Here is a 26,391-nt window from a genome sequence, read left to right on the forward strand (position 1 = left end):
ATGAAGGGTCTAGGCCCGAAACGTCAGCCTCTCTGCTCCTATGATGCTGCTTGGCCTGCTGTGTTCATCCAGCCCTGCACCTTGTTGTCTCAGATTCTCCAGCATCTGCAGTTCCTACTATCTCAGAATTGGGATAGCCCATTTAGCTCCTCAAAACCTGTTCCACTATTCGATGAGTCCAAGACTGATCTGCTGCTTAACACCATATATAGTACCCACCTTTACTCCATATTCTTTAATGCCTTTGATTAACAAAAATGTCAATTTCAGTTTTGAAGTTAATTGATCCAGCAACAGTTGCTGTTTGCAGAAGAGTACAAAACTTCCACCAGCTCTTGTCTGAAGAAGAGCTTCCTGAGAGACCTGGCTTATTTTTTTTTACATTTGCACATCCTAAATCCAGACTTTTCATCAGCAGAAATAGTTTACCTACCCTGATAATCTTTATCAAATTATATGGCCAACGCTGCAGACTGTCGAGATTAAGACCGAAAATGTGCAGTCACTTACCCAGCAATGACCTTGAAGACAGAAGTATCGTATGTGGTTGTTTACCACAGAGTTTCAGAGACTGCTATCGTGTTAGCCTTCCATAAACTTCCATAAAATCACCCAGTATGCTACAAAATTCCAGGGAATCCTGTTCTAGTTTGTGGAATCATTCCCTGTAATTCAACCTTTGGAGCCCAGGTAAGATTCTGGTTATTTTCAGTGTTCTTTCCTAAGGTGTGACCAGAACTGTGCCAGGTACATCAAATGTGGTATAACTGAAGCATCACTTCAAACACTTGGTATTCAAAAGCAAAGAGAAGGGTTTCAAACAAAAGTTTTGGGTAAGAGAATATCAAGATCTTTTTCTATTATAGCCTATACTGAAAGAAACCTAGTGGTGCAGTAAAAGGAATTTCTATCTGTTCCAGGTCTATTTTGGTGGCAACTTTGAAACAGGTTTTCATTGGTGTACAGAAATGAGAGCCTGCATGAGCTATAACCATCAGATCTTAAAACAAAGCTGTTGGAGTTTAATAAGAATATGTGCTAAAATATTTGATAATCACAGAAGTGTTACAGTGCATGAGGCCATTCAATGCATTGTGTCTACACAGACTCTTCAAATGAGCATCATTACCTAGTGCCATTGATCATCCAATACCCTCTTGAATATCTCAGTTGAACCTGCCTCCACCACACTTCCAGGCAGTCCATTCTATACCTTAACTACTCCCTGTGTGAAAAAAAGAGTTTTCTCACAACACATTTACTCCTCTTGCACATTACTTTAAATCTAGTTCTTTCCTTCCTGTTCCTTTTCTGAGCAGGAACACTTTCTCTCTGTCCAGCCTGCTCATGATTTTGAAATCTTTTGTCAAAACTTCTCTTAGCCTTCCTCTCTCTGAAGAGAACAGTCCCAACCTCTTCAATCCATCCTCATAAATGAAGTTCCCCTTCCATGGAACCATTCTTGAAAATCGCTTCTGGACTCTCCCCAGTGCTTTCACATCCTTCCTGTAATGTGGCCCCAGAACTGTATACTACACTCCAGTTGAGCTTTAATGAGTTTCTCATGCAAATTTAACATCTCCTTGCTCTTGTACTCAATACCCCTATTAATAAAACTAAGGATTAACTGCTCTCTCCATCCATCCTGCCAGCTTCAATGATCTGTGCACCTACATAGCCAGGTCCCTATGCTTCTGCACACTTTAATAATTGTACCCGTTATTTTATATTGTTCTCCCTGCAGATGTGTCATTCTGAAAACTTTGAAATTCTCTCCGTATGTCAAGATCTAGATCATTAATATATACATCAGGAAAAGCACATGTCCCAGTTACAACTAGGGAACTTCACTACAAACTTTCCTCCAGCCGAAGAATATCCATTGACCATTTCTCTGTTTCCTATTACTCAAGTTAATTTTGTATCTATGTTGCGAAAATCCCTTTTATTCCACGGTGTAGAACTTTCCTCATAAGTCTGGCTGTGGCATTGTAAGAACCGCCTTTGGAAGTCAATGAACACCACATTAACAGTGTTACCTTCATCGTTGTGTCCCCAAAAAACTCCAACAAGTTAGTTGAGCACAATTTCCCCTTTAGAAATCTATGTTGACCTTTTCTAATCAAACCACCTTATTCCATGTGTCCACTATTTCTATCCTGAATAATTATTTCGAGAAGCTTCCCCATCACTGAAGGTAAACTGACTGGTCTATAATTTCTAGGTTTATCCTTCCAATCTTTCTTGAACAAGGCCATAATGTGTGCAATTCTCCAGTTTCTGACACTTCCATGGGGTCTGGGGAAGACTGAAAAATTATGATGAGTGCCCCTGCAATTAACACTCACACTTCCTGCAATATTCTTAGATGCATCTCCTCTGGTCTTGGGGACTTGTCAACTTTAAGTACCGACAGTCTATTCAAGACTTCTTCCTTAACAATTCTAAACCTTTCTAGTGACAGAGTTTCTTCCTCTGTCACAGAGTCTTCCTCTTGTCAACATGGTCTGGGTAGCATCCCATCTGGTAAAGAAAGATGCAAAGTACTAATTAAACACAAGAGTCATATTTCTGCCTTCATATGTAAATCCCCTTTTCGGTCTTTAATCATCTCTATTCCTCTTTTTACCTCTCTTTTTCTATTTATATGCCCAGAGAAGTTTTTTGAGCACTCCTTCATGTTGGCTGCTAGTCTTTTCTCATGACTTCTCTTATTTGCTTTTTTACCTGCTGTCTGAATGTTCTGTATTCCTCTTTAATCTCAACTGCATTATCTACCTGACACCTGTCATAAGCACAATTTTTCTTCTGTATCTTTATTTCTATCTTCTTTGTCATTCACGGAATTCTGGATTTGTTTGTTCTACGAGGAGGATTCTGGGTAATTTAAGATGGAGGACAGGAAAAAATTGTGGCTGCAAGAGCTGCTCCTTTTTCAGGTATTTTCAACATTAGAGTTGATTTCCTTGAATTCTAGGAGCAGTAATTACTGTTTTATAAGCTGTTGCATTACTTTGGAACTTTGGGGGAAAAAAAAGATCAAAACAACTACACTTTAAAAAGGAGTAAGACAGACAAAGGTAGTGACCACATGGGAAGTGAATCAAATGGAGAAATAAACCTGCACAGCTGTCTGATCCAGCAGTGAATCTGCACAGCTGACTGTTCTGCTGTTCGATTTCAAGTATCTCTGAACATCAGAGTCTTCTAAGGGGAGAGGGGAAAGATTCAAAAGGGACCTAAGGGGCAACCTTTTCACACAGAGCATGATGGATGTATGGAATGAGCTGCCAGAGGAAGTGGAGGAGACTGGTACAATTACAATATTTAGAAGGGATCAGGATGAGTATATGAATAGAAAGCCTTTAGAGGGATATGGGCCAAATGCTTGCAAATGGGACTAGATTTATTTAGGCTAGCTGGTTGGCATGGACAAAGTGGACCGAAGTGTCTGTTTCCATTTTGTACATCTCTATTACCTTTCCCATTTGAGGGAATGTATCAAAACTGTACCAAACCACATCCTCTTTGAAGGCAGACCGTTATTCAGTTACACGTTTTCCTGCCAAACTCTTGTTCCTGTCTGTCTTGCCCAGCTCTGTTCTTGCCCTACAGAAGTTGGCTGTTCACCAATTGATCCTTCCTTACTCTGGACTGACAAATGTAATTCTCCACCATCATCTAGAACCTCACAATACAATGATCACTGTCTCCTAAATAATCTCCCATGATACTTGGCCCATCTCATTTCCAAGATCCAGGTCCAACAGTACTATATTTGTGTGGACTGGATACATACTACTGTAGGAAACGCTTCTGAATGCAATCTAGAAACACTTGTCCCTTAGTACCCTTACACTATCACTGTCTCAGTCTATACTTGGGTAACTGAAGTCCCCCATTATAACTACTACATAACATTGGCATCTGTAATTTCCCTGCAGATTTGTTCCTCCATATCTTTACCATTAGCTGGCGGTCTGTAGATACACCTAGCAATGTAATTGTACCCTTTTTGTTCCTTAGTTCTAACCAACTGATCTGTCCTTGAACTCTGGGACATCTTTCTCTAGCACTAAAATGCTTTCCTGAAATAATACTGCCATCCCACCTCCTTTCCTTTCTTTTCTATCTTGTTTTGAATACCAGGTCTCTGTTATCATTATATTATACTTCCACGTGGCAATCTGTGCCTATAATTCCCCAATCTTATTTGCTATGCTCTATTCATTTACATCCATGCACAGTAACATATCTGGTCTGCTCTGCCTTTCAAATGACATCAATGCTAATCTAATAATCCTCAATTCCAGTTTTTTGTCTTTTCTCCAGACCTTGATTCACATACTGATGAGAAATCAATCTCAGCCTTGAATATTCTTAATAACCCAGTCTTGACGGCCCTCTGTGGTAAAGAATTCCACAAGTTCACTACTCAGAGAAGAAATTCCTCCATCTATGAAGCATAACCAAATAACCAGAAAGTGGCTAGAAACTTTATGCACAGGGCCTGAGTTCACACATTTTGTACAGCTTTTCCGCCACTTTTTACTGGAGAGATAAATTTCAATGCAAATAGAACTCCTGTGAAAATTCCAACCACACATGCAAGAATATCCCAAATTGTGACAGTATTCTATGTTGGAACTCAGGTGAACTGGCACCAACTTTTCTTACCAACAGCATAAATAGGTTAGCTTTTATATAAGCTGTTTTAAATTCACAGTTGCACGGTTGGATAACTCACGATCTGTTATGGTAAACACAGCAGCAGCAAGAGTTTTAGGGATGACATTAGGAAACAAAACAATACATTCAATAATGGTTCTTTTCAAAGAAATCTAATGGAGCAATTCATTAAGATTTGGAGTGGGAACACTATAGATTTTTTTGGATTATGATAAGAAATGAAAATTAAGTTCAAATAGATGTCAGCAAACCCCAATTTCTTTTCCAAATCAAAAAAAGTTTTCAGATACAAGAGTCTTTCATTTTCCTCCCCCACCCCAGTGAGTTTTCTTACTCCAGTTTGTGTCTTCTATCTTTATTACCATAATGGCCATCTAACTTCGCAAAGTGGTTTGACACGGGATTCCTAATTATTCCTTCACTGCTACAATACACCCCACTAATGTCTTTACTCATTCACATTTTCCCTTTCAAGGAACTGTGTATTTGATTCTTCCTCTGCCTATTCATCCCCCTCCCTCAATATCTTCCCAATAAATGTATTCTACTAACCTTGGTTCAGTCAAAATTAATAAACACACATTTATTCCTCTTAAATCACATCTGACAACCTTTTTGTCTCCATCTTCCTGAGCATATTTACTTTTTGTCAACTTCCTACTTTTCTGTTTTCAGTAACTTTTGAGATTGTGAAACATAAGACATACTTATATCAAGGACAAAGAGGGATCCAGTACTAACAAGTGGGTACACCACTGAAATTTTAACGGTCCATGCATTTTTTCCTACCAGCTGTTTATGGAATTCATTTGGTTGTATGCCAAGTGAATGAAGAAGGGTCTAGGCCCGAAACGTCAGCCTTCCTGCTCCTCTGATACTGCTTGGCCTGCTGTGTTCATCCAGCTCTACACCTTGTTATCTCAGATTCTCCAGCATCTGCAGTTCCTGCTATCTCTGGAATAACTCTGCTAATTTTTCACAGAGTCTAAAGCCCAAAACCTTTACAACTTGAAGGAATATGCTCCATAAATCCTGTGAACATTGCCGCCCCACAATTATTCATTATTTGCAATTCTGTTTTATCTTTTAAATGGTAGTCAGACTGGAGGCATCTCTGACATGGACTGTTTGGTGAGGTGGACATGAGCCCCTCTGTTGTTCATGCATGGTTTTAAAATTATTTATAACCTTCAAACACATTCCAAGCCATTTATTTTCTAATGGATAAGGCAACAGTCATTGTTAAATAGACTATTTTCTTACTTTCCCTCAAAATGTCAGAAGGTCTATTCAAAATACAAGCACCAGGAATCTGAATTCCAACAGTTGTGTTTTGTAAACAGCCATTAGAGACTGTGCACTGATAATCCAAGTTTCTATTCTTATCTGAGTCTTTCTACATGCTTAAGAAAGTGTGGTTTTCATCCATCTATAGCTGGCTTGAGATGAAACTGGTAACCAGAGCCACATTTGTTCTCAGGCTTAATTTTTCTCCCTCCCTTTCAGTCCCAAAGGAACTCAATGTTTGCTAGCATGTGCCTACTCCACCTTGCCCATTGATCATGGCACATGTGAACCATGAGCCATAAAGACCATAAGGAACAGGAACAGGCTCTTAAGCCTTGCCCCATTCTCATCAAATGTCCTCACACACTGACTTCACTCAGGGTGCAATCAGTAACTCAAACCCTGGATGATCTTCCCCATTTTTTACTGAAGGGCCACTCAGTTCAGATCAATTGGAATATCAAAATGTCTTCCAGCAGAAAACACCTTACTCAGCACTGAAAGGGGAACCAAACTCCCTATGACTCTTGCTATGACACATTTACCTAGTTCTCCACTAGTTTGTGATATGAAATGGGCCTCTAAACAGGATCTATTTCAATAATAGCAGAACTGAAATGTTCATCTAGATATTTATCTAAAATGTGCACAGAAACCTCAAAGTGCCTCACAAACTGCTAAAAAGTGGAGATCTCAACCAGTAAAAAAAAGCTTCCAAAAAGGTAACAAAGCCAAAATTGATCATTTACTTTTAAATTATATATTTGCACAACTTAAATGATAAATTAGCAATCTTGGATTATAGGAACAGGTGTAGACCATTCAGCCCCTTACTTCTGTTCGACCATTTAATTTGATCATGGTTGATCTGATAGTGCTAATGGTATAGCTTTCCAAATTTTTGATTTCTTTTAATTACACCCTAAAGTATAACAGCATCATTTTCCAACAAATTAGGATTAACATACCCTTAACAAGTAGCAGAATGATATGTTTATGGTTTGGTTTTAACAGAAGAGTTTCTACAAACACATCACTGTGTGTAAGAGTATGCACATGGAGATCACAAAGTGATCTGTGTGGACGATGCCTTTGCAATGAAGGTCTTCAAAAAGATCAAAGTCTGTAATGATGACGAAAATAAGGAGAGATCTATGGTGTGTAGGGTGGTGGCTTTTCATCGGGTGGGAAGTACGCTGGCGAGTAGCGAGGAGGAGTGTTTGGCGGCCACATGTAACTTGAAGCAGATTGTGAAATAGACTGTGAATCATCAGATGGCGTGGAGGCTGAGAATATACTGGGATGCTGGTAAAGAAAAATAATAGACATTAAATAAATCTGTTAGAGAGTACATCCTAATGTCTATGACAGTTTGTTTACATGCTATTAACCAGCAAATGGTCTCATACAATGCGAACACACACATACACAATTTATCAAGCACTTATGACAATGATGCTTTTCATTTTAACATGATTAGATGCTTGTTTCAAAGACCAATCACGAGCATCCAGAATTTGATAGAACGTGCCTCTGGGCATTTATGGATGGGCAATAAATTTCCATTGAGCCATAGAACCATACAGCATGGAAACAGACCCTTAGATCCAACTCATTCATGCCAACAGATTTCCCATACTAAATTAGTCCCATTTGCCTGCATTTGGCCCACATCCCGCTACACCTTTCCTATTTATGTACCTATCCAAACGTCTTTTAAATGTTGTAACTGTATCTGCATCTACAACACTCATGTTCCATGAATGGATAAAAAAAACACATTGGTCCTCTGCCCCTTGCTTGCATTCCTGCCCCTGCACTCCACCTTCTACCCTTGTTCATTTGTCTCCCCTCCACCCTCTACCCCTTGCTCATTTATCTCCCTTACACCTCTGCCCCTTGCTCATTTATCTCCCCTCCATCCTCTACCCCTTGCTCATTTATCTCCCTTACACCTCTGCCCCTTGCTTGCTCTCAGCCCTGTGGCTTTTGAACCCATTGTGCCATTTTGACCACCTTCTTCAGGCAGCCAGTGTCAACATGGGGAGCAGTGACCCTCCTCTTTTCTTCCAACATGAAGCCTCTTTGCCCCAAACCTGCCTGGCAGGCACCCTGTCCTATGTAGCCTCTCACCTAGCAGACTTTCCATTTCTGCTGCGCACAGGCCTCAGGATGAATCAAGAGACACATCTGAACAGCTCAATGTTCTTCCAATCAGAAGCCAATTCCTCCTGCATTTATGGCTGATAGGTTGAGGCTCACTCATGATTGCAGAACCATAACTTTCCACCTGTATATCCTGTATTTTAAACCAGGTAGTAGGCCGGATTGGACCCTTTGAGAGGGCACAAGCCTGGATTACACCCTTTACTCAGAAGCATGAATCAGACATGCCAATAGTATCTTCCTCAGGAATACCTTCTCTGCAGCCCTATGGTGCAAGCTGCAGTTTACGCTCCAAGTGAGACACCTGAGGCTCTTCCTTAGTTGCTAAGTGCACAAAAATACATAAGAAAACTGACCTACTTTTTGACAAAAAGTGAAGGGAGGAAAGAAACGCTGCAATGTAGTTTTGACTTAGAACTACAAAATTAGAGTTTATAGGAGCACAAAACACAAATGCGCAATCTGCAGACTGGAAAGAAAAAAAAGGTTAAATTTTCATGATAAACTAACCCTAACAATCATCTCAAATTTGTTACTAGGTGGTTTAATGGGACAGTTTTAAATGATTGAAAGCATGTAGCACAATAGAAAGCACAAAGTCCAACAATATCATTGTGTGTTGAAACTAACATACAATGTAGCCTGGTGCACTTTTAGGGAGTGGGACTTGCCCTGCTGCAAACTATAGGGTCAACTGACTTACATTGGCCAAGAAGTAAGGATGTATACATATAGCTGCCATTAGCCTCAGGCTACCTGGAAAACATCCCAGCCCAAAAGGGCTCTGGAAGGAGTGCGAGGTTTAGTCTGGAAACTATAGGGAGACCTGGTACAGTAGAAATGGATATAAAACTTGTCAATGTTCAAATGATAATGGCAGCCCTGAATGAAAACAACCTGTGCAGACAAAGGCAGCAGCCCAACCCATGTAGAAGGCTGGGACTTTTTCTCTTTGCCTTTCCTGGAGGAAATGTTTTATTTTCTAATGTCCCTTTGTACTGCACAATTGATTCATTTCAGTGTGCATGGTCCTTTTAAATTTTTTCTCCCCTCCACACAGTGGGTCTGTTTCTGTGAATTTATTTTGGGCAGTCAGGACACATAGCTTTTTGGAGAGCAGTGATATGCCTATTGATATGATGCCGAGTGGTTGCATTAGAATTTTCTTTCAAATAACTTCATTTCGTCTTCACTGTGCATGGGTCCTGAAGTCTGTCTATGGAAGATACTAGGGAGCAGACATGGTAGGTAAAAGTCAAAGGTGATTGACATATTGGCATGAGTTGGCACTCCTTTGGCCTAAGGGCTATAAAGGGTAAAGTGATGGGTACAGGGCATAGGTTAGGACAGGGGCTATAAAGGGCAATGGGGATTGGGTAGAGGGGCATAGGAAGGATATTGGATGGTATGAAGTGGCATGGATTTAGCACAGATGGGACATGGAGAGTGGGGAGAAATCTGTGAGCAGTGAGGGCCATTTTTGGTTTCATTTTGTTTTGTTTCCAGACAGTCCCAGTTGCCCAGAAGTTGGCATTACACCCAACCCACATCTGCAGCTGGCAGCCTCTGTTCTCATTCCAGGGCTTGCCAGACCTCCTCCCCAGGAACCCAACCATCCAGGAATAGTTTTTCTCAGCTTGGATTTGCAATGCAATTTCTCTGAAGTGGAAGAAAGTTTAAAACTAAAATAAACTAACTTAAGTCAACATTTACGATGGCTGTCAATTAGCTGTAAATGATGACATGTATAGGTTCTCATTCCTGGAAGCAGAACCGGTATTGTAACATGGGTGTGACTCAAAGAGGATTATGAAAAAAAGCAGCACAGAGTATTTTGAAAAAGTGTAAAATTTGGAAATTCATTGGGAGCATGAATTGGAGAGGGGAAAGGAGGCGATGTTTTATGCCTGCAATAGCAGTGCTCATAAAATGAGTCAATACTTAAATTAGTCTAGCTATGTCCAAATCTGGATAAATTTCTTGGCTTATGGTTTTCGATTTTTTCTGAATAAGTTGACTGAATAAGTAAAACCGTGTTATTTAGGGATGGCAGTGGAAGTGACGTGCAGTAATGACAGCATATGGGAGTTTGTGGAGAGTACTATGATATCCCTACGACACAGAATCATAGAATCCCTTCAGTACAGATAGAGGGCATTCAGCCCATCGAGCCTGCACCTACCCTCTGAACAGCATCCTGCCCAGACTCACCTCCCCCACCATCACTGTAACCCTGCATTTACTGTGGCTAATCCACCCAAGTCTGCACATCCCTGAACACGACAGGGCAATTTAGCATGGTCAAACCAACTAACCTACAAATCTTTGGACTGTGGGAAGAAACTTGAGCACACAGTGGAAACCCATGGAGATAGCTAACCACTGTGGCTCCATGTTGCCCTTACATCCACAGTATGTTTATGTATTGCTACGAACTTCAGCTTGGACTAATTAAGCTGCAGATGTTGTGGGGCATTAGAGAGGGGAACAGTTGGCTGTACTCTGTTCCTGTCCTAGGAGGCAGTCATACCCAATAGGCTAGGAAGTGGTAATGATCTGGTTAGTAGTCATTAAACAAAGGCTGTCACAAGTAATCAGGGAGGTAGGAGTACCCCAGATGCATTACAGGAGGATCGTTGACCATTGTCCTTATCCAACCAGTTCTCGTTGCCTTTGGATGATGGAAGGGTTTGTAGGGTGGATAATCAAACTGAACACGGCACTATGGAACTGAAGGCCATTCACTAGGGTCTGGGGGGAATTAAAAGGAATTTCATAGTGATGGGAGACAGTATATAAGGGGGATAGATATTGTTCTCTGTAGCCAAGACCAAGAGTTCCAAACGTTGTGTTGCCTGCTCCGGTTAGGGTTCAAACATTACATTGCAGCTGGGAAAAGAACCAGTAGGAAGAGGAGAAAGATCCAGTTGCCATGGAGTACTTAGGAACCAATGGCATAAGTAGAATTAGGAAATGAGGTGCTGTTGAGGAGGTTTGGTAAGCTCTGTCTCCATTGTACGAGGAATGCCCATAGTGAACTCCACGACAGCAGAATGGGAAACAAAAGACTTTCCTGCCCATAACTGATGAAAGATAGGTTGTAGGACTATTTTAGTTTTGCAGTTGGGAAACTATATTAAAAGCTTACTTTTGTCAAAGCTGACCACTGGAAATTTATTCTTGTATTCCAGTCCAGGAGTCTGGCGAAAGTCTAACAGTCAGGTAGGTAATTCACCCATTAAGCAGAATTATTGATTGAACTTTTGAGCCATCTGTATTGATCTTCATTTTCAATTATTTTGCACATATATTGTATTGGGAGCTGACTACATTTTCTGCTATCAGCCAGCATTTTTCTGAAATTTACTGTGTATTTTAGAAAGGGCTGAACTTTGGAATATTATGTACCATCATCTACAGCAGATATACAACAGTTTGGCACCAAAACTATTGCAATTACCATGCCACAGACAATGGAGCTAGACTTCTAATTGGTAAGGGACTGTTACCATTACAGTGTTGATTAACTTTGGCATAAATTTTGTGCAGATCACAATTCAAACTCTGGAACTGACAAGATGTGGGAAATATCCAGTAGAGGGCCTTGTGTCTCATTTATATGACTCTAATGAGCCAAATCCAAGTTGCATTTCTTGACAGGTGAACCCTACTTACTGGCATAATATTTGATGTGGAATTCAGGACAGCAGTGTCTATGATCCTATCCTCACCCAACTCCTACACATTCTGACATACCAAATCAAGTGCCTAACTTTCTTCCCTATGAAGCTCGAGTATGAGGCTGATCTTAATTTGGCTACATCTTAGGAAGGTGCAAGCAACATGTCTAAGAACCTTCTGGTGCATTTGGCTTACTGCCGTCATGGATTATGTTTACCTATTGGAGAAGCCTGTATTGCTGTCATCTTTAAAACAATGCCAAATGGCATCTAATGGGTGTATTTGCCTGAAGATAGGTCATTGGTCATTGTCAGCTAATGCTTTGCTCTGATCCACTTTCTTAGCAGCTTTTCTCAGTGGTGGTTTGCTATTGCCTACCACCTCCTTCAGGATTGGGCAGGATGAAGCGACAGATCCAATTCTACCTCAGCCAGGATGGGAACTGCATCATTACTGGTGGAGTTACTGCATGATCTACAGAAAATTTAGAATCTACCTGCATGGTAAGTTTTACAAACTGTAAATGAAAGCTATCACCTGAAATTATCAAACTTGAAGCAATAAACTCAGACACTCAAGAAGGAAAATGTCCTGGTGACAGAGCTGATTAAGAAAACCCATCAGAATACCATAAATTCAAAAGGCCATCTGACATATTTGTTTTTGCTGAGGATGTAAGGCATCAATTAAAAAAAAACATGGTCTCAGGTTAAAACCTTACACCTCAAGGAAACCCTAATGACTTTAAACTGTACAATGTTTTCATTTCCCTTTTGTTTTGGACATTAACCCTTTTTAACTTTGTATCTGTGAATGTTTAATGCTACATCTTTATTTTTCTTGGAGCAGATAATAAAGTTGTTCTTTATTTCACTCATGGGAGCCTCGTGATTGACTCCTTACTGTCATTTTAGACATTTGGCAACAATATTTTTCATTAGGGAGAGGGATAGCCTTGTACGAGAAAAGAAGTTTAAAAGTCTGTTGCAGCCAACCAAAGAAGTTGAAAAGAGGGGATATGATTCACCCCTTTTCACAAAGCCAAACTACTATGAACCATAGCTAGCTACGAAGTCAACTGAGCTAACTGTACCTCACAGCGAAAGAGTACCAAGTTTTAAATAATGCACGAAACCAAAGTTGCTGGAAAAGCTCAGCCTCTGTGAAGAAACAAATCGAAGTTAACATTTTGGGTCCGGTGACCCTTCCTCAGAACATAGACATGTTGCCAGACCCCAAAACGTTAACTCTAATTCTTTCTTCACAGATGCTTCCAGACCTGCTGAGCTTTTCCAGCAACTTTGTTTTTGTTCCTGATTTACAGTATCTGTTTGGTTTTTGTTTTTGGTTTTTATTTAAATAATGCATATTTAGCATATGTCACATTTCATTTCAATAGTGCTGTAATGGAAGAAGATGCAGTGATTTTAATTTAACAATTTTGATGGATAAGTACCTGAATATCATATGGGCTGTAAGGTGGCAGATGTGGAGGCCCAGGATAGAAGTTTGTGTAGGCTAGTACCTGCTGTCCAGGATCATACATTATGGGTGGAGTTGGAGGTTCAGGTGCATAGGTGATCCGAGAAGCAGTTGGTGTCTGCTGGAGTAATATCAGAGGAAGACACACGTAACTACTTGGGTCCAACAGGAGTGAACTAATTCTATATTACTTCTGCAAACACAAATACCTGAAACTAATTTAAAGTTTTACACTTGATCTCTTCAGTGAAGTGGTTCTCGGGCTGTTCTGGAAGTAAACCTGTTTTAATAAAAGACTAAAATTTCATGCTATTAATAGAGGTGTGAATATTTTAGTTGTGAAAGTTAACCATACAAAGACAATTACATCAGGGAGCACCATTACCTACAGTGCCATTGTGAGAAAAACAATAGACATGTGCAGTTAACTGTGGATATTCTTTCAAAGGGTGTGCTCCCACAATATCACTTGACATGCAATAAATGTTTAAATACTTCGACTGAGCATGTAGATTAAAGAGCAGCAGAAATTGTTCCTATTTTAAGTTTCAAAATTATATTTGTGAGTTAAATTTTGAAAGTTTATACAAGAAAATGAAAATTCCATACACTCCTGCTGATGTACATTCTGCACTGCACAAACATCATGAGCTGAATGGCTTCCTCCTGTATGGTAAATATTTCATTTCTCTGGAGGTACTAGCTACTCTCCCATTACTCATCCCAAGCAGGCACTCTCCAAGCGTTTGAGCACAGTGTGTATGTCAGTGGGCTGTACACTTCTCAGATTAAGGGTAGGTTTCCTGGCAACTTTCAACTTACAATTTCATAGCTCATTGAGGGGTTGAGATGACTTGCAACACACCAAGTGCTGCCCTATATATCATGAACTGGTCAACAATCCTGGGATCTTGCTAGTTGTATAGATCACTTCCAAGTGCAACAGAACCTTTACCAACTGAGTAATTACAAAAATTCTATTGAGAATACTTAACTCAATGCTAAAGGAGTCCAAGTGTAGTTACTCGTCTACCATCTATACTTACCAGAGCACTGGATGCTCAAGATATCACTCACCCCTTCCCATGCTTCCAATCTTCTTGCCATACGGACCAGAGGGATGTATGTTGGAAAATGGTTCTATAGTGGACTTCCAAAGGCACACTTGGATTGCTACTGTCACATATCAGTCCAGGTGATGAGGATGGGGCAATAGTATTACAGGCTGTCCAGCTACTACCCTCTCAATGTATACATAGGGTGAGCCCTTTGTGGATAAAGCAAATTGAGTGACAGCATGGCCAGCAACCCATTTAAAGGATTGTACAAAATCAAGATGTGTCTCATGGACTTCCCTGTATTGGTTGCCAGGTAGTGATGAGGTAGCCCAAATGACATTTCCTGAGTCCAGGAATATGGTACCATTATCGAGAAGGTCAGTAGTATCTTAACACTGTAGAAAAAGGTGCAATTTTTGTAAAGTCTCTTCATGTATGCCACTTTTAAATATTGAAATGTTGATGTTTTCTCCCACAAAAACATAAATTAAGAGCAGAGGTCATAGGGCCCACTTGTAATTCAATATTCCATGTGACTTCTGAATCACTTGCCAGACCCACAGACTAACTTCTCATTATTCATATACCTGGTTGCCCAAATCTCTGAGTACCTGAATACACAAGCTGTTCATGCCCAAGTGCAACACAATCTGGACGTACCCAGCCCTGGGAATGACAAGTGGCAAGTAACAAGTAACAGTTACACTCTAGTGCCAGGCAATGGCCATTTCTAATAAGAAAGAATCTAACCATCACCCCGTGACACTACATGCGTCTCCATCACTTAATTCTCCACTTTCAACTTTCTGGGGTTTACCATTGACCAGGAACTGAAATGGAGCAGTCACAAAAGTGTTGTGGCTACAAGATCAACTCGGAGGCTAGGAATCTTGCAATAAGTAACTCACCTCCTGACTTACCAAAGTGGGTTCACCATCTAAAAGGCACAAATCAGGAGTGTGAAGTAATATTCCTCACTTGCCTGCATGACTGTAGATGAACAATACTTGGTTTGACATCATCCAGGACAAAGCATTTTGCACAACTGGCATCACCTCCTCAAACATTCACTCCCTCCACCACTGCTGCTACTGGGCATTAGAGTGTACCATCTATCAGAGGCACAGCAGAAATTCACTAAGGGCTCCTTAGACAGCATCTTCCAAACCCACAACTACCATTTAGAAGGACAAGGTCAGCAAATACATGGGAGTGCCACCACCTGCAAATTCCACCTCCAAGCCACTCATGTTCAAGCCTTGGAAATATATTGCTGTTCCTTCACTGTTGCTGGGTTAAAATGCTGGGACTCCCTCCCTAATGGCATTGTGTCTACCTATACCAAATGGCCTGCAGTAATTCAAGAAGGCATCTCACTGTCACTTTCCCAAGGGCAGTTAGGGACAGAGAATAAATGCTGGCCCAGAAAATGATGCTGATGTTCTGTGTGTGAAAAAAAAATTCCATTCAAATAACATACTGCTTTTCTATTCCTCCTGTAAAGTGGACAGTTTACATTTTCCCACATTATAACCATCTGCCAATTTTTTGTGCACATAACCTATTAAATACCTTTGTAGACTCTCTACCTTGTTTCAACAGCTTATTTTTCTATCTTTGTGATATCTGCAAATTTTGCTACCATACTTTTAGTCCGTTCATCCTAGTCATTGATATAGCTTGTATTCAATATCTCACAGCCTGTGACCTTATAAGGTTAAGATAGGCACTAGTCCAAGATGATGTGTCTTCTCAGTAATGATTAACACTTAGCTTGTTTGACAGAGATAGTTTGTTTTGGAGTGGATTCTTTAACGAGGTCAGAATTGATTATTGTTTCAAAACTGAAAGTAGCAAATGGCCCCATACCAGTTATTGCATCATCAGAGTTTATTTTGAATAAAAGAAATTCTCCACCTAGCCTGCTTTAAGAGGAAACAAAAAAACTTCAAAGAAACCACATCATAAGACATGTTCTCTTAAAAGCCAAATTAATTTTAAAGTGTTCACTCAATGTAACCTCTAATTATATCATGTGTGAGTGCTAATCACTGCTGCCAAGCTAATCTTTGCAGAGGTAAGTAATAACAATTGTCCATTTTCACATGGTTGTACTACTTTGAGGGCAGTATGCTAAAGAGATTTAGTAGTGGTTGAAGCTCTGTAATGAGGCATATAATAATTTCTAACACTGCACAAAGCAATTGTGTCTCACCGACACATTCAAGATCACATTGAGGATATGTGTTTGGTTTTGGTCTCTTCATTTGAAAAATGATATGATTGCATGGGAAGCAGTTCAGAGAAGGTTCACTCAATTCATTCCTAGGAATAAAGGGCTACTTTTATGAACAAAAACAAAAGTTGCTGGAAAAGCTCAACAGGTCTGGCAGCATCTGTGAAGGAAAAAGCAGAGTTAGCGTTTCGGGTCCGGTGACCCTTCCTCAGAACATTTTTATGAAGAAAGGTTGTACAAATTGGGCCTATACTGATTTATCTAATGTATCCACATTTAGGAGGTTCATCAGCTCAGTTGGCTGGACAGCTGGTTTGCACTGCAGTGTGATGCCTATAGCATGGGTTCACTTCACACTCTGGCTGAGGTTACCATAAAGGACTCTCCATGTCAACCTCTCACCTTGCCTGAGGTGTGGTAACTCTCAATTGAAACCACTGCCAGTCATCTCTCTCTAATGAGAGCGCAACCCTATAGCAACTTTATCTTTAATATCAGTTTAGAAGAATGGGAGGTGATCTTGTGAAGACTTATCAGATCCCGAGAGAATTTGAAATGGTGGATACCAGAACATTGTTTCTTCTACTGGAGGGGTCTAGAAGTTTAACTTGTGAACATGCCAATTAGGAGAAATAGGGAACTCCTCCCATTCAAGCCTGCTGTGCCATTCAATAAAATCATGTTTGATCCAATTACTTCACATTACCACCATCACTTGATTAGTTTTCACCCTGTCCTTTATCAAGTATCTATCTGAATCTGTCTTAAACAGGACTCTCCTTTCACCACCTACTCAAGAAGAGAGTTCCAAAGATGCATGACTATTTGCGAGAAAAAAAATCTCCTCATATCTGCTTAAATGAGTAACACCTTATTTTTAAACAATGCCTTTGAGTTCTAGATTCTCCCACAAAAGGAGATATCATTTCTATATGCACCCTGCCATGACCTTACTGGATCTCATATGCTTCAAGCAAGTGGCCTCTTACTCTTCTAAACACCAGCAGATACAGCCCTAATCTGTGCAACATTTCCTCATTAGTTAACTCACCCATTCCAGGTATTTTTCCAGTTAATCTTTTCAATATTTCTAATGCATTTCCATCCTTCCTTAAATAGAGACTAGTGCAGCATGTAGCACTTCAGATGTGGTCTCACCAGTGTGCTGTATAACTGAAACATAACTTCCTACTTTTCTATTCAACTCCTGTCACAGTCAAAAGCAACATTCTATCAGCTTTCCTAATTACCTGCTGCAACTGCACGCTAACCTTTTGTAATTCATGCATGAGGAGACGTGGATACTTCTGCATCTCAAAGTTCTGTAATATGTTACCGTGTAGGTGATGTGCTTCTGTTTGTTCTTCTGCCAAAACGGACTATTTCACAAATTTGCACATTGTGCTCCATTTGCCAGATCTTTGCCCACTCATCTAACCTTCTGTGGCTTCCTGTATCTTCTTCGCAACTCGTTTTCCTACTTCCCTGTTCTGAAGCAGGGTCTTAGTGGTTTTAAAATGCTAAACTCTATTTCTCTCTTCGCAGATTCTGCCAGATCTGCTGACTTCCTCCAGCACTTTTTTATTTCAAATCTCCAGCATCGCAGTGCTTTGCTTTTACCTTCCTACCTATCCTTGTGCCGTCAGCAAATATAGTTATCATAAGATATCTTATAGATATCATAGAATCTCTACAGTGTGGAAGTTGGCCATTCAGCCCCTAGAGTCCACACCGACCCTCTGAACAGGATCCCACCCCGCCCTTATCCCTGTAACCCTACATTTTCCACAATCAACCCACGTAACCTGCACTTCTTTGGACTTTGGGAGGAAACCGGAGAATCCGGAGGAAACTTGTGCAGACACCCGGAGAATGTGTAAACTCCACACAGATAGTTGCCCGAAGCTGGAATTGATCCCGGGTCCATGGGGCTATGAGTCAGCAGCGCTAACCACTGAGCCACCATGCCACCCTATCCTTTTCATCCACATCAGTTATATCAATTGTACAATGTTGAGGACCCAGCACTGATGCCTGTGACACACCACTTGTTACATCTTGCCAAACAGAACATGTCTCATTTATGCCTACTGGGTTTCCTGTAAGTTGGCCAATCTTCTATCAAGAGTAACGTGGTACTCTATACCATTAGCTTTTATTTTCCACAGTAATCTTCCATGTGGTACTTTATCCAATGCATTCTACAGCTCTAAGTACCGTACATCCGTCTTTAACCACAGCACAATAACTTAAACAATAAGGAGGAATGCTTTCTCTCAGAAGGTCATTAATCTGTGAGATTGTCTTCCTCAGAAAGCAGTGGAGGTTAGATTGTTGAGTTTATTTAAGATGGAGTTCGATTTTTTGATAGACAATGCAATAAAAGTGGGGTGGCACAGACAAGAAGGTGGAGTTGAGACACAATCAGATTAACCATGATATACAGCATCTGCAGTTCTTATGGTTTTTATTCAGATTAACCATATCCCTATTGAATTGCAAAGCAAGGGGCTGAATGACCTATTCCCGATCCTAAATTCCAATGCAATAATACATCATAACAGTCTGGATGTGTCTTGTCTCAGCACTGTGCAAATATTTGAATTTTTCCTCTTTGCATTTATTGCCCTGCTGCTGTCTGTTTGCTGTAGGTAGACCTACCATACTGTTAGGGAGGGAGTTCCAGGATTTTGAGCCAGCAACGCAAAAGGAACGGTGCCATATGTCCAGTCAGTTTCTGGTCAATGGTAACCCCCAGGATCTTGATATTTAGAGGTTCAGTGATGGTGACCCCATGTTGTGTCAAATGGTGATGGTTAGATTCTCTCTTGTTAGAAATGGTCATTGCTTGGCACAAATGTTACTTGTCACTTTTCAGTCCAAAACTGGATATGATTCAGGTCATGCATTGACACAGAATTTAATGAGTCATGGATGGTCCTGAACATTGTGCAATCAGGGGCTGACATCCCCATTTCTGACCTTATGATGGAAGGAATGCCATTGATAAAACATGTTGGGCCTAGGACACCACTCTGAGGAACTCTTGCAGAGATGTCCTGGAGCTGAAATGACTGATCTCCAACCACCACAACCATCTACTTTTATGGCAGGTATGATTCCAATCATAAGAGTTTTCCTCCTGATTCCCACTGTCTCCAGCTGGTAGCAAAAATCCAGGTTGTGTGTTCTCTGACATCTCCAGGGATACAGAAGCCCCAGTATAAATCCCTCCCTTCCCATCAACTAAATCACTACAGAATCTGGAATGAATGAGTTAATGCTGAACTGCATGGCCCCTCAAAGTGACATGCTAACCTCATAGGACTCTGTTACAACTCTAATCACATAATATCAACAGAGATACCATTTCAGTTTTCTAATACAATTACCAATTAGAATGCTCTGATGTCTTCTCAGGGAAACGGATTTGGCTATTCAGACTGTTCTGCAGAAGGGTCACTGGACTTGAAATGTTCTCTCTCTGCAGATCCTGGCAGGCTTGCTGAGCTCCTCTAGCTATTTCTGCTTTAGATTTCCACTATCCTCAGTCCTTTGTTTATTTTACTGTCAATTAATGTTTTCCCAGGGGGTTAGGTCTTTCAACAGAGTAATGATTTCTTTGCTCTCAACTAAGTTTCACTGTGCTAAGAGCTTTTAGGTGCTTGCAGTTTCTGCTATCAATATTTTAAATGGTTTCGGTGATTAACCACAAGACAGTAAAAGTGTCAAAAAAAGACTCTACTTTAAAAAGGTGCAAAGTAATTATTGAATGATGTTTTAAAAGTTTATTTTTAGGTTCTGCACAGTGGTAGGTTAATGACATGGACACTTGGCATAGGTGACATGAGGGGCTTTGGGGGTGAGTGGAAGGGCAGACATTGGCAAAAGTGGCAAGAGGAGGAGAAGTTCTCAACTCATCCTTGATGCACATTATGGTTCACTACACCTCTGTAATGATGGGGACCATGCCCCTTTAAAAAGCTGCCCCAACTCAATGGAAAGTGTACGGTGAATCCTGCCACAGCAGGTGACGGAATTTGAATTCAATAGTAAACTGGAAATAAGAGTTTAATGATGGTCACTGCTGATTGTCAGGAAAAGCCCATCTGGTTCATTCATGTCTTTTAGGGAAGCAAATCTGCCATCCTTACCTGGTCTGGCCTACATGCGACTCCAGACCCACAGCAATATAACTGACTTTTAACTGCTTTCTAGGCATTTAGGGATGCTGGTCCAGCCATTGACACCCACATCACATGAATGAATTAAAAAAAAAGTAGGCTATGCCTTTCTCCATAATGGAGCTGGCCAGGTTGGTAATGCTAGGTGAAGTCTTGTGACCCCGAACCATTTGCACCCTTAAATGGCACTCTGAAAAATTGGAAAGCCCAGGAATAGAATTAGGAAGCATAGCATTGGCATCCATTTTACATTTTTGAAGGGTTCTGGAGTTATTCCTTCTTAGCAAAATTCAAGATATATCTCTGAGGCTATGATGATCATCAAGAAAATCAGAACTTCAAACTCACTTTGAATAAAAGGGCAAATATAAGCTCATATCCTTTCTGTCAACCTCAAATCAATTTGAAAGAAAATATTCTATGTAATTGTAGGATCTTCTATTGTGCAAAAGATGATTTTGTTCCCCCCTAGTCCAGTACTGATGACAAGTACAATGATAGCTAAAGTTTTTGTTTCATGTTAAGGGTTTAGTTAATTCAAACAAAGTATGAAATAATTTGTACGGTTTCTTCTCAATCCAACCATGAATTCCTTTGCATTACTCACACGCTCTTAACCACAAAAGATGAAATTCCAGAGGATTACATAGGCACAAAATAATGCAGAATTGTAAAAAGAACAAGACATCAGAGGAATTTAGCCAGGATGACTGCTGAAGTATTCCCTCAGGGGAAATGGAGAAAGAATGGCCATTCACTTCCAAGATCATTATGAACCTTTTTTCAGGTTCAAGCTATAGGGCAGTGTAACAACAGATCTGTGAGTTTATTACCTCCTTGCTTGTTGATGTAACAAGAATGAACTTGGATTTATACAGTGGCCTTCATAATAATGGGACATCCCTAATTCCTTAAAACCAATGAAGTACTTTTGAAATGTAGAAATACAAAAAATGCGAAGGTCAAATTGTACACAGGAAATTCCCTCAAACAGCAATGTGACCCAAAACTTAATAACTTGTTTCAGTATTATTGACTGGGACATGAATATTAGCCAGAGTAATGAAGAGAATTCCTATGCTCCTCTTCCTAACAGTACCACGTAATTCTTCACATCCAATGTGAGGGGAAGACATGATTTAAGTAGTGGACAGCAACTCAGAGTGCAGGCCTCCCCCAACACTGATTCAGGAAAGGTTGGCCAAGATTATCTGTTCAATAGATTGGGAAGGAGATCCTCCACTATCTCTGCTTCAAAAAAAAAGGCAAGTTTTTATTTACTCCTATCTCACAAAAAGAAGTGACACTGCAGATGTGATATTATTCCAAAATTAATTTTCTACAATCAAAGAAAATTCAGTACCATATCTTTAAAGGATCCAAGGACTGCTGCTGTGATAATCCCAAGAAACAAGCCGACAATGTTGAGGATTGTTGATGACCACAGCAAGTGATACAGGTGGATAACCTCTTGGCAGCTTCCGACATCATTATATTCGTAGTAGCCACCCAATGTTTCTCGGCTGCGTTAAAAGAACAAAACAAGATGAGAATGTCTGAAGAATGTTGCTTTTTCCCTGCGTGCCATACACCATCCGACCCAACCAAAAGAAGGAGATAGTAAATTCTTTCAGGAGTAATGAGGAAGAGGAGTAGTCGTGATCCAGCGATCCAGTTAAATGCTCTGGGAATGTGAGTTCAAACCCACAGTAAGAAGTCAGCAAATTCAATGAATAAATCTGGAAATTAAAGCTAGTCTTAGTAACAATGACCATCACAACAAACAATGATTTTTATAAAAACCTGGTTCTTTAATGCCCTTTAGGGAAGGATATCTACTCTTTTGATCTGGTCTAGTCTAAAAGTGACTCCAGACAATGTGGTTGACTCTTAACTGCCCTCTGAAATGGCCCTAACAAGCCAATTAGTTCAAGGGCAATGGGAAATGGGACAACACCCACGTCTTGTGAACAAGTTAACCAAAATATTTGCCAGCGATGCCCACATCCCATTAAAAAAAAGTAAATAAATTTTCCATTCTGCTGCCAAGCAGGACATGCAATTAGACCAGTCATTTCATTCAGTGATACACATCTAGTTCAGACGGCTGGAGTTACAAGCAGGCAAGCCAAGTGTCTAGAGCTTGAGCTGTCAACTGTTAGCATTCAATTGCAGCAAGTGGAACATCAATTTCTTCCTTAAAATGAAAGCAAAGCACTATGGATGTGGAATTTTAAATAACTAAAAAACAAGAGTCATTTAACTCGAAACATTAACTATGCTTCTCTCCCCACAAATGCTGGCAGACCTGTTGAGTTTCTCCAGCACTTTCTGTTTTTATATCGATTGCTTCCTTTTAAAAAATGGTTTGGGAAAGAAACTAACTGGTTTAACACCTTGAAGAATTATATTTGTAATTCCCTCTTGTTCAACTCATCCTTCATAAATACAGCGCAGTGAGACCATCAAATTTACGAAACACAAAGATAACAGCTGAAGCATTAGGATCAATCTGTCACTAGTTGTGAATCTGGGTGTAAGGTAGAGGAAAACACTTGTTCCTTTGGCCCACCACTCCACTGGTCACCGTATGAATTTAAATGCTTTTCCGAGTTACCGATATTGTCAATTATATGCTTTAGCTATATTAGGTTTAGAACAAAAGAGATCCATCAAAAAGTTTCCTTAATAAACAACAACAGGACTAACTATACAAAGATATAAAGCTAATTAACACAGATTGAAATGGTAAAAGTATAAGAATGAAATAGCAAAGTATAAATATTTACCCTTCAAAATAACCCCAACACACACACCACTTTACAAAAAAACTTTCTCTGCAGAGATTTAATTTTGAGAAAAAAAACTTGCACCGATAATTGTTAATTCTTGACGGAAATAAAGAATGAAATGCTCAAGATCGCTTTTTGTGGGAATCCTGTCATACACAAACAAGGGGTGTCACTAACCACAGGCAGCTGTCCCTGGGATCTTTTTGCACTGTTTGTTCAGAAGATGTCAAGAATTCAAAGGCTTTTCAGCAGAACAGCTGTATCAGTTTTTCAGGTCTCTCCAAAAGGGTGTTCTTAGAAAAGCAGAGAATGAGCTGACTGGCTTCTCTCACCTGGATGTACTCCAGCTGAACTCCAAATAATATCCAAAACAATAATTCCTCAAAAATTATTAAAAATGAAGCATCTTTATAACAGAAGGGACAGATTCCTTTGAGTAGAGACACTTCCCAGCTCTCCGAAGGTACCGTATTACAATCTAAACTGGAACTATATGTATTTTTACTTGGAAGTATAAATGCCTTTTAAGATGTGGAATTTTTTTATAGACACTGGTTTCAATTAATCACTTTGAGTGTCAAAATCTGTGCACAGTGTAATGAGATGCAGAGCTAAATCCGTATTACCAAGTGTGTTTGGGAAATGTGGTCGTAGGAAAATGTTCAATCAATGTAAGCTAATGTGTAAAAGGGATAATTCTACTTTTGACAAAATAAGATACAAAAATGGCATCAATACCGAATGGCTATAAAATGTTAACTATTGAAATAATGATGACATAACCCAAACTGTGTGGTGTTAAGTATAACAAGTGAGGCAGCACAGTGGTGCAGTGGTTAGCACTGCTTCCTCATAGCACCAGGGACCTGGGTTTGATTCCACCCTCGGGTGACTGTCTGTATGGAGTTTGCACATTCTCCCTGTGTCTGCGTGGGTTTCCTCCCACAGTCCAAAGATGTGCAGGTTAGGTTGATTGGCTGTGCTAAATTGCCCATAGTGTCTAGGGATATGTGGGTTAGCCATGGGTAATGTGAGGTTACAGGAATAGGGTAGGGGGATGCTCTTCAGAGGATCGGTGTGGACACAATGGGCCAAATGGCCTGCTTCACACTGTAGATATTCTATAATACTCATGTTTATAGTGCTCCTAGTGACAAGAAATATTTCTCCATTTTGTATTCTCAGACTCTAGAACATTGCATCTTTTTATTTATTTTACCTCGACACCAATTCATTTGCGCCCAGGTATCAGAGGAATTTGGGAATTCTTATTTTAAGTTTGCAAACTTTACAAATGTCAGAAATATAGAGTACCAGGGAATGTATCTCAGTGACTTACAGTGAGTTGCCCCTTCGCTATACATTCCACCAGGAGGAAAATGGGCCTGAAATGCAGTTCAGTTAGGATGAAGTTCACTCTATACCCAAGGCTCCATTAACACAGTGGTCAAATGAAGGAAGCTCGTTTTTCCACAAACTATATGCAATACACCCAACAATGTTTTGCACACCTAATTGGTCAGGAATTGCTGAGATAATGACTACTTGTTAACAATGCCTACAATTATTAATTCCTAACAAGGCTGTTGAGGTCAAAACATTGAATGCTTTCAAGGAGGAGGTAGGTAATATTCTAAGGGTTGAAGAGATTAAATGGTTTAGGGAGAAAGAAGGAACAGGGGACTGAATTGAAAGATCAGCCATGAACATACTGAATAGAGGAGCAAGTTCAAAGGTTTAAATGACCTACTCCTGCTCCTATTTTCTGTGTTCCTATGTTTGTGTGTAAATCCATCTGATTTCAGAAACACAGTAATGTGATGTAAACAGTGATGCACTTGCTGTGATGTACTATCATAGGAAATCCTGACATAAATTTCTCAAGAGAGGGCTCTGTAATTCTACCACTGTTAACAGCAGTATTGAAGCAAAATTTCTCTTCATGGACTGCAGTGATTCAAGATGTGAAGGTGCTGGTGTTGGACTTGGGTGGACAAAGTGAGAAGTCACGTGACACCAGGTTATAGTCCAAAGGGTTTATTCAAAATCACAAGCTTTCAGAGCGCTGCTCCTTCGTCAGGTGAAGTGGAGGGAAATTCACAGGCACAGAATTTATAAACAGACAGATTATTGCAAGGTAATTCCAGGTAATTAAGAGTGTCAAAAGTTAGTACAAGTTGTGTGAGTGGAGTGTCAACAGACTGAATAACAAGTCTTTGCAAGTGATCAAAAGTGTCAAATGTTGTGTGAAGTGTTAGCGGCTGAATAGCAAGTGAAGGGCTGACCTATGATCCGATTAATTGAGGCAGAGAGATAATTACACAAAATCAAAAATAAGATGGTGCTAGAGACAAACTAAATGGCTTGATCTGAGTAACAAGTAATCCAAAATTGTGCAAACTAATAAAGGTAGAGAGATCATAACAAGTTATCAAGGTGATGGTGACAAAACAGGACAGTAAGGAAGATTTTACAAGCACAGGACAGTACAGTGGGCTTACATGTAGCGCAACGTGAACCCAAGATCATGGTTGAGGCCGTCTTTATGGGTGCGGAACCTGGCTATCAGTTTCTGCTCAGTGATTCTGCATTGTTGTGTATCTTGAAGGCTGCCTTAGGCTGCAGATTGGAAGTTGAATGTCCTTGACTGCTGAAGTGTTCCTCGACTGGGAGGGAACACTTCTGCCTGGCAATAGTCATGTGGTGTCCATTCACTGTTGGAGGTTCTGTACAGCAAAAAAGTCTTGCTCAAACTTGTGCATGAAAATGTTGGCATACTGGCATGAAAATTTGGTCCCCATAGCCATTCCATGTGT

At 40.2% G+C, this 26,391-nt stretch overlaps 2 protein-coding genes across 2 annotated transcripts in view; one reads left to right on the top strand and one right to left on the bottom strand.

Annotated features, from left to right (window-relative positions):
• zbtb33 (zinc finger and BTB domain containing 33) overlaps positions 1-12,436 on the top strand; it is a 62,933-nt gene extending 50,497 nt beyond the window's left edge. The window contains exon 4 of the transcript XR_007263681.1: positions 12,168-12,436. The gene's annotated coding sequence lies outside the window, so the exon portion shown is untranslated. The remainder of the gene's footprint in view (positions 1-12,167) is intronic.
• tmem255a (transmembrane protein 255A) overlaps positions 6,727-26,391 on the bottom strand; it is an 84,410-nt gene continuing 64,745 nt past the window's right edge. Inside the window, exons 6-8 of the mRNA XM_048605416.1 lie at positions 22,147-22,306; positions 13,280-13,426; positions 6,727-7,281 (exon numbers count right to left, since the gene is read on the bottom strand). Of these exons, the coding sequence (XP_048461373.1) occupies positions 7,129-7,281; positions 13,280-13,426; positions 22,147-22,306 (460 nt within the window). The 3' untranslated portion in view covers positions 6,727-7,128. The remainder of the gene's footprint in view (positions 7,282-13,279; positions 13,427-22,146; positions 22,307-26,391) is intronic.

The sequence above is a fragment of the Rhincodon typus genome, chromosome 14 (assembly GCF_021869965.1).
Source record: "Rhincodon typus isolate 14 chromosome 14, sRhiTyp1.1, whole genome shotgun sequence".
In the NCBI taxonomy this organism is placed as follows: Eukaryota; Metazoa; Chordata; class Chondrichthyes; order Orectolobiformes; family Rhincodontidae; genus Rhincodon; species Rhincodon typus.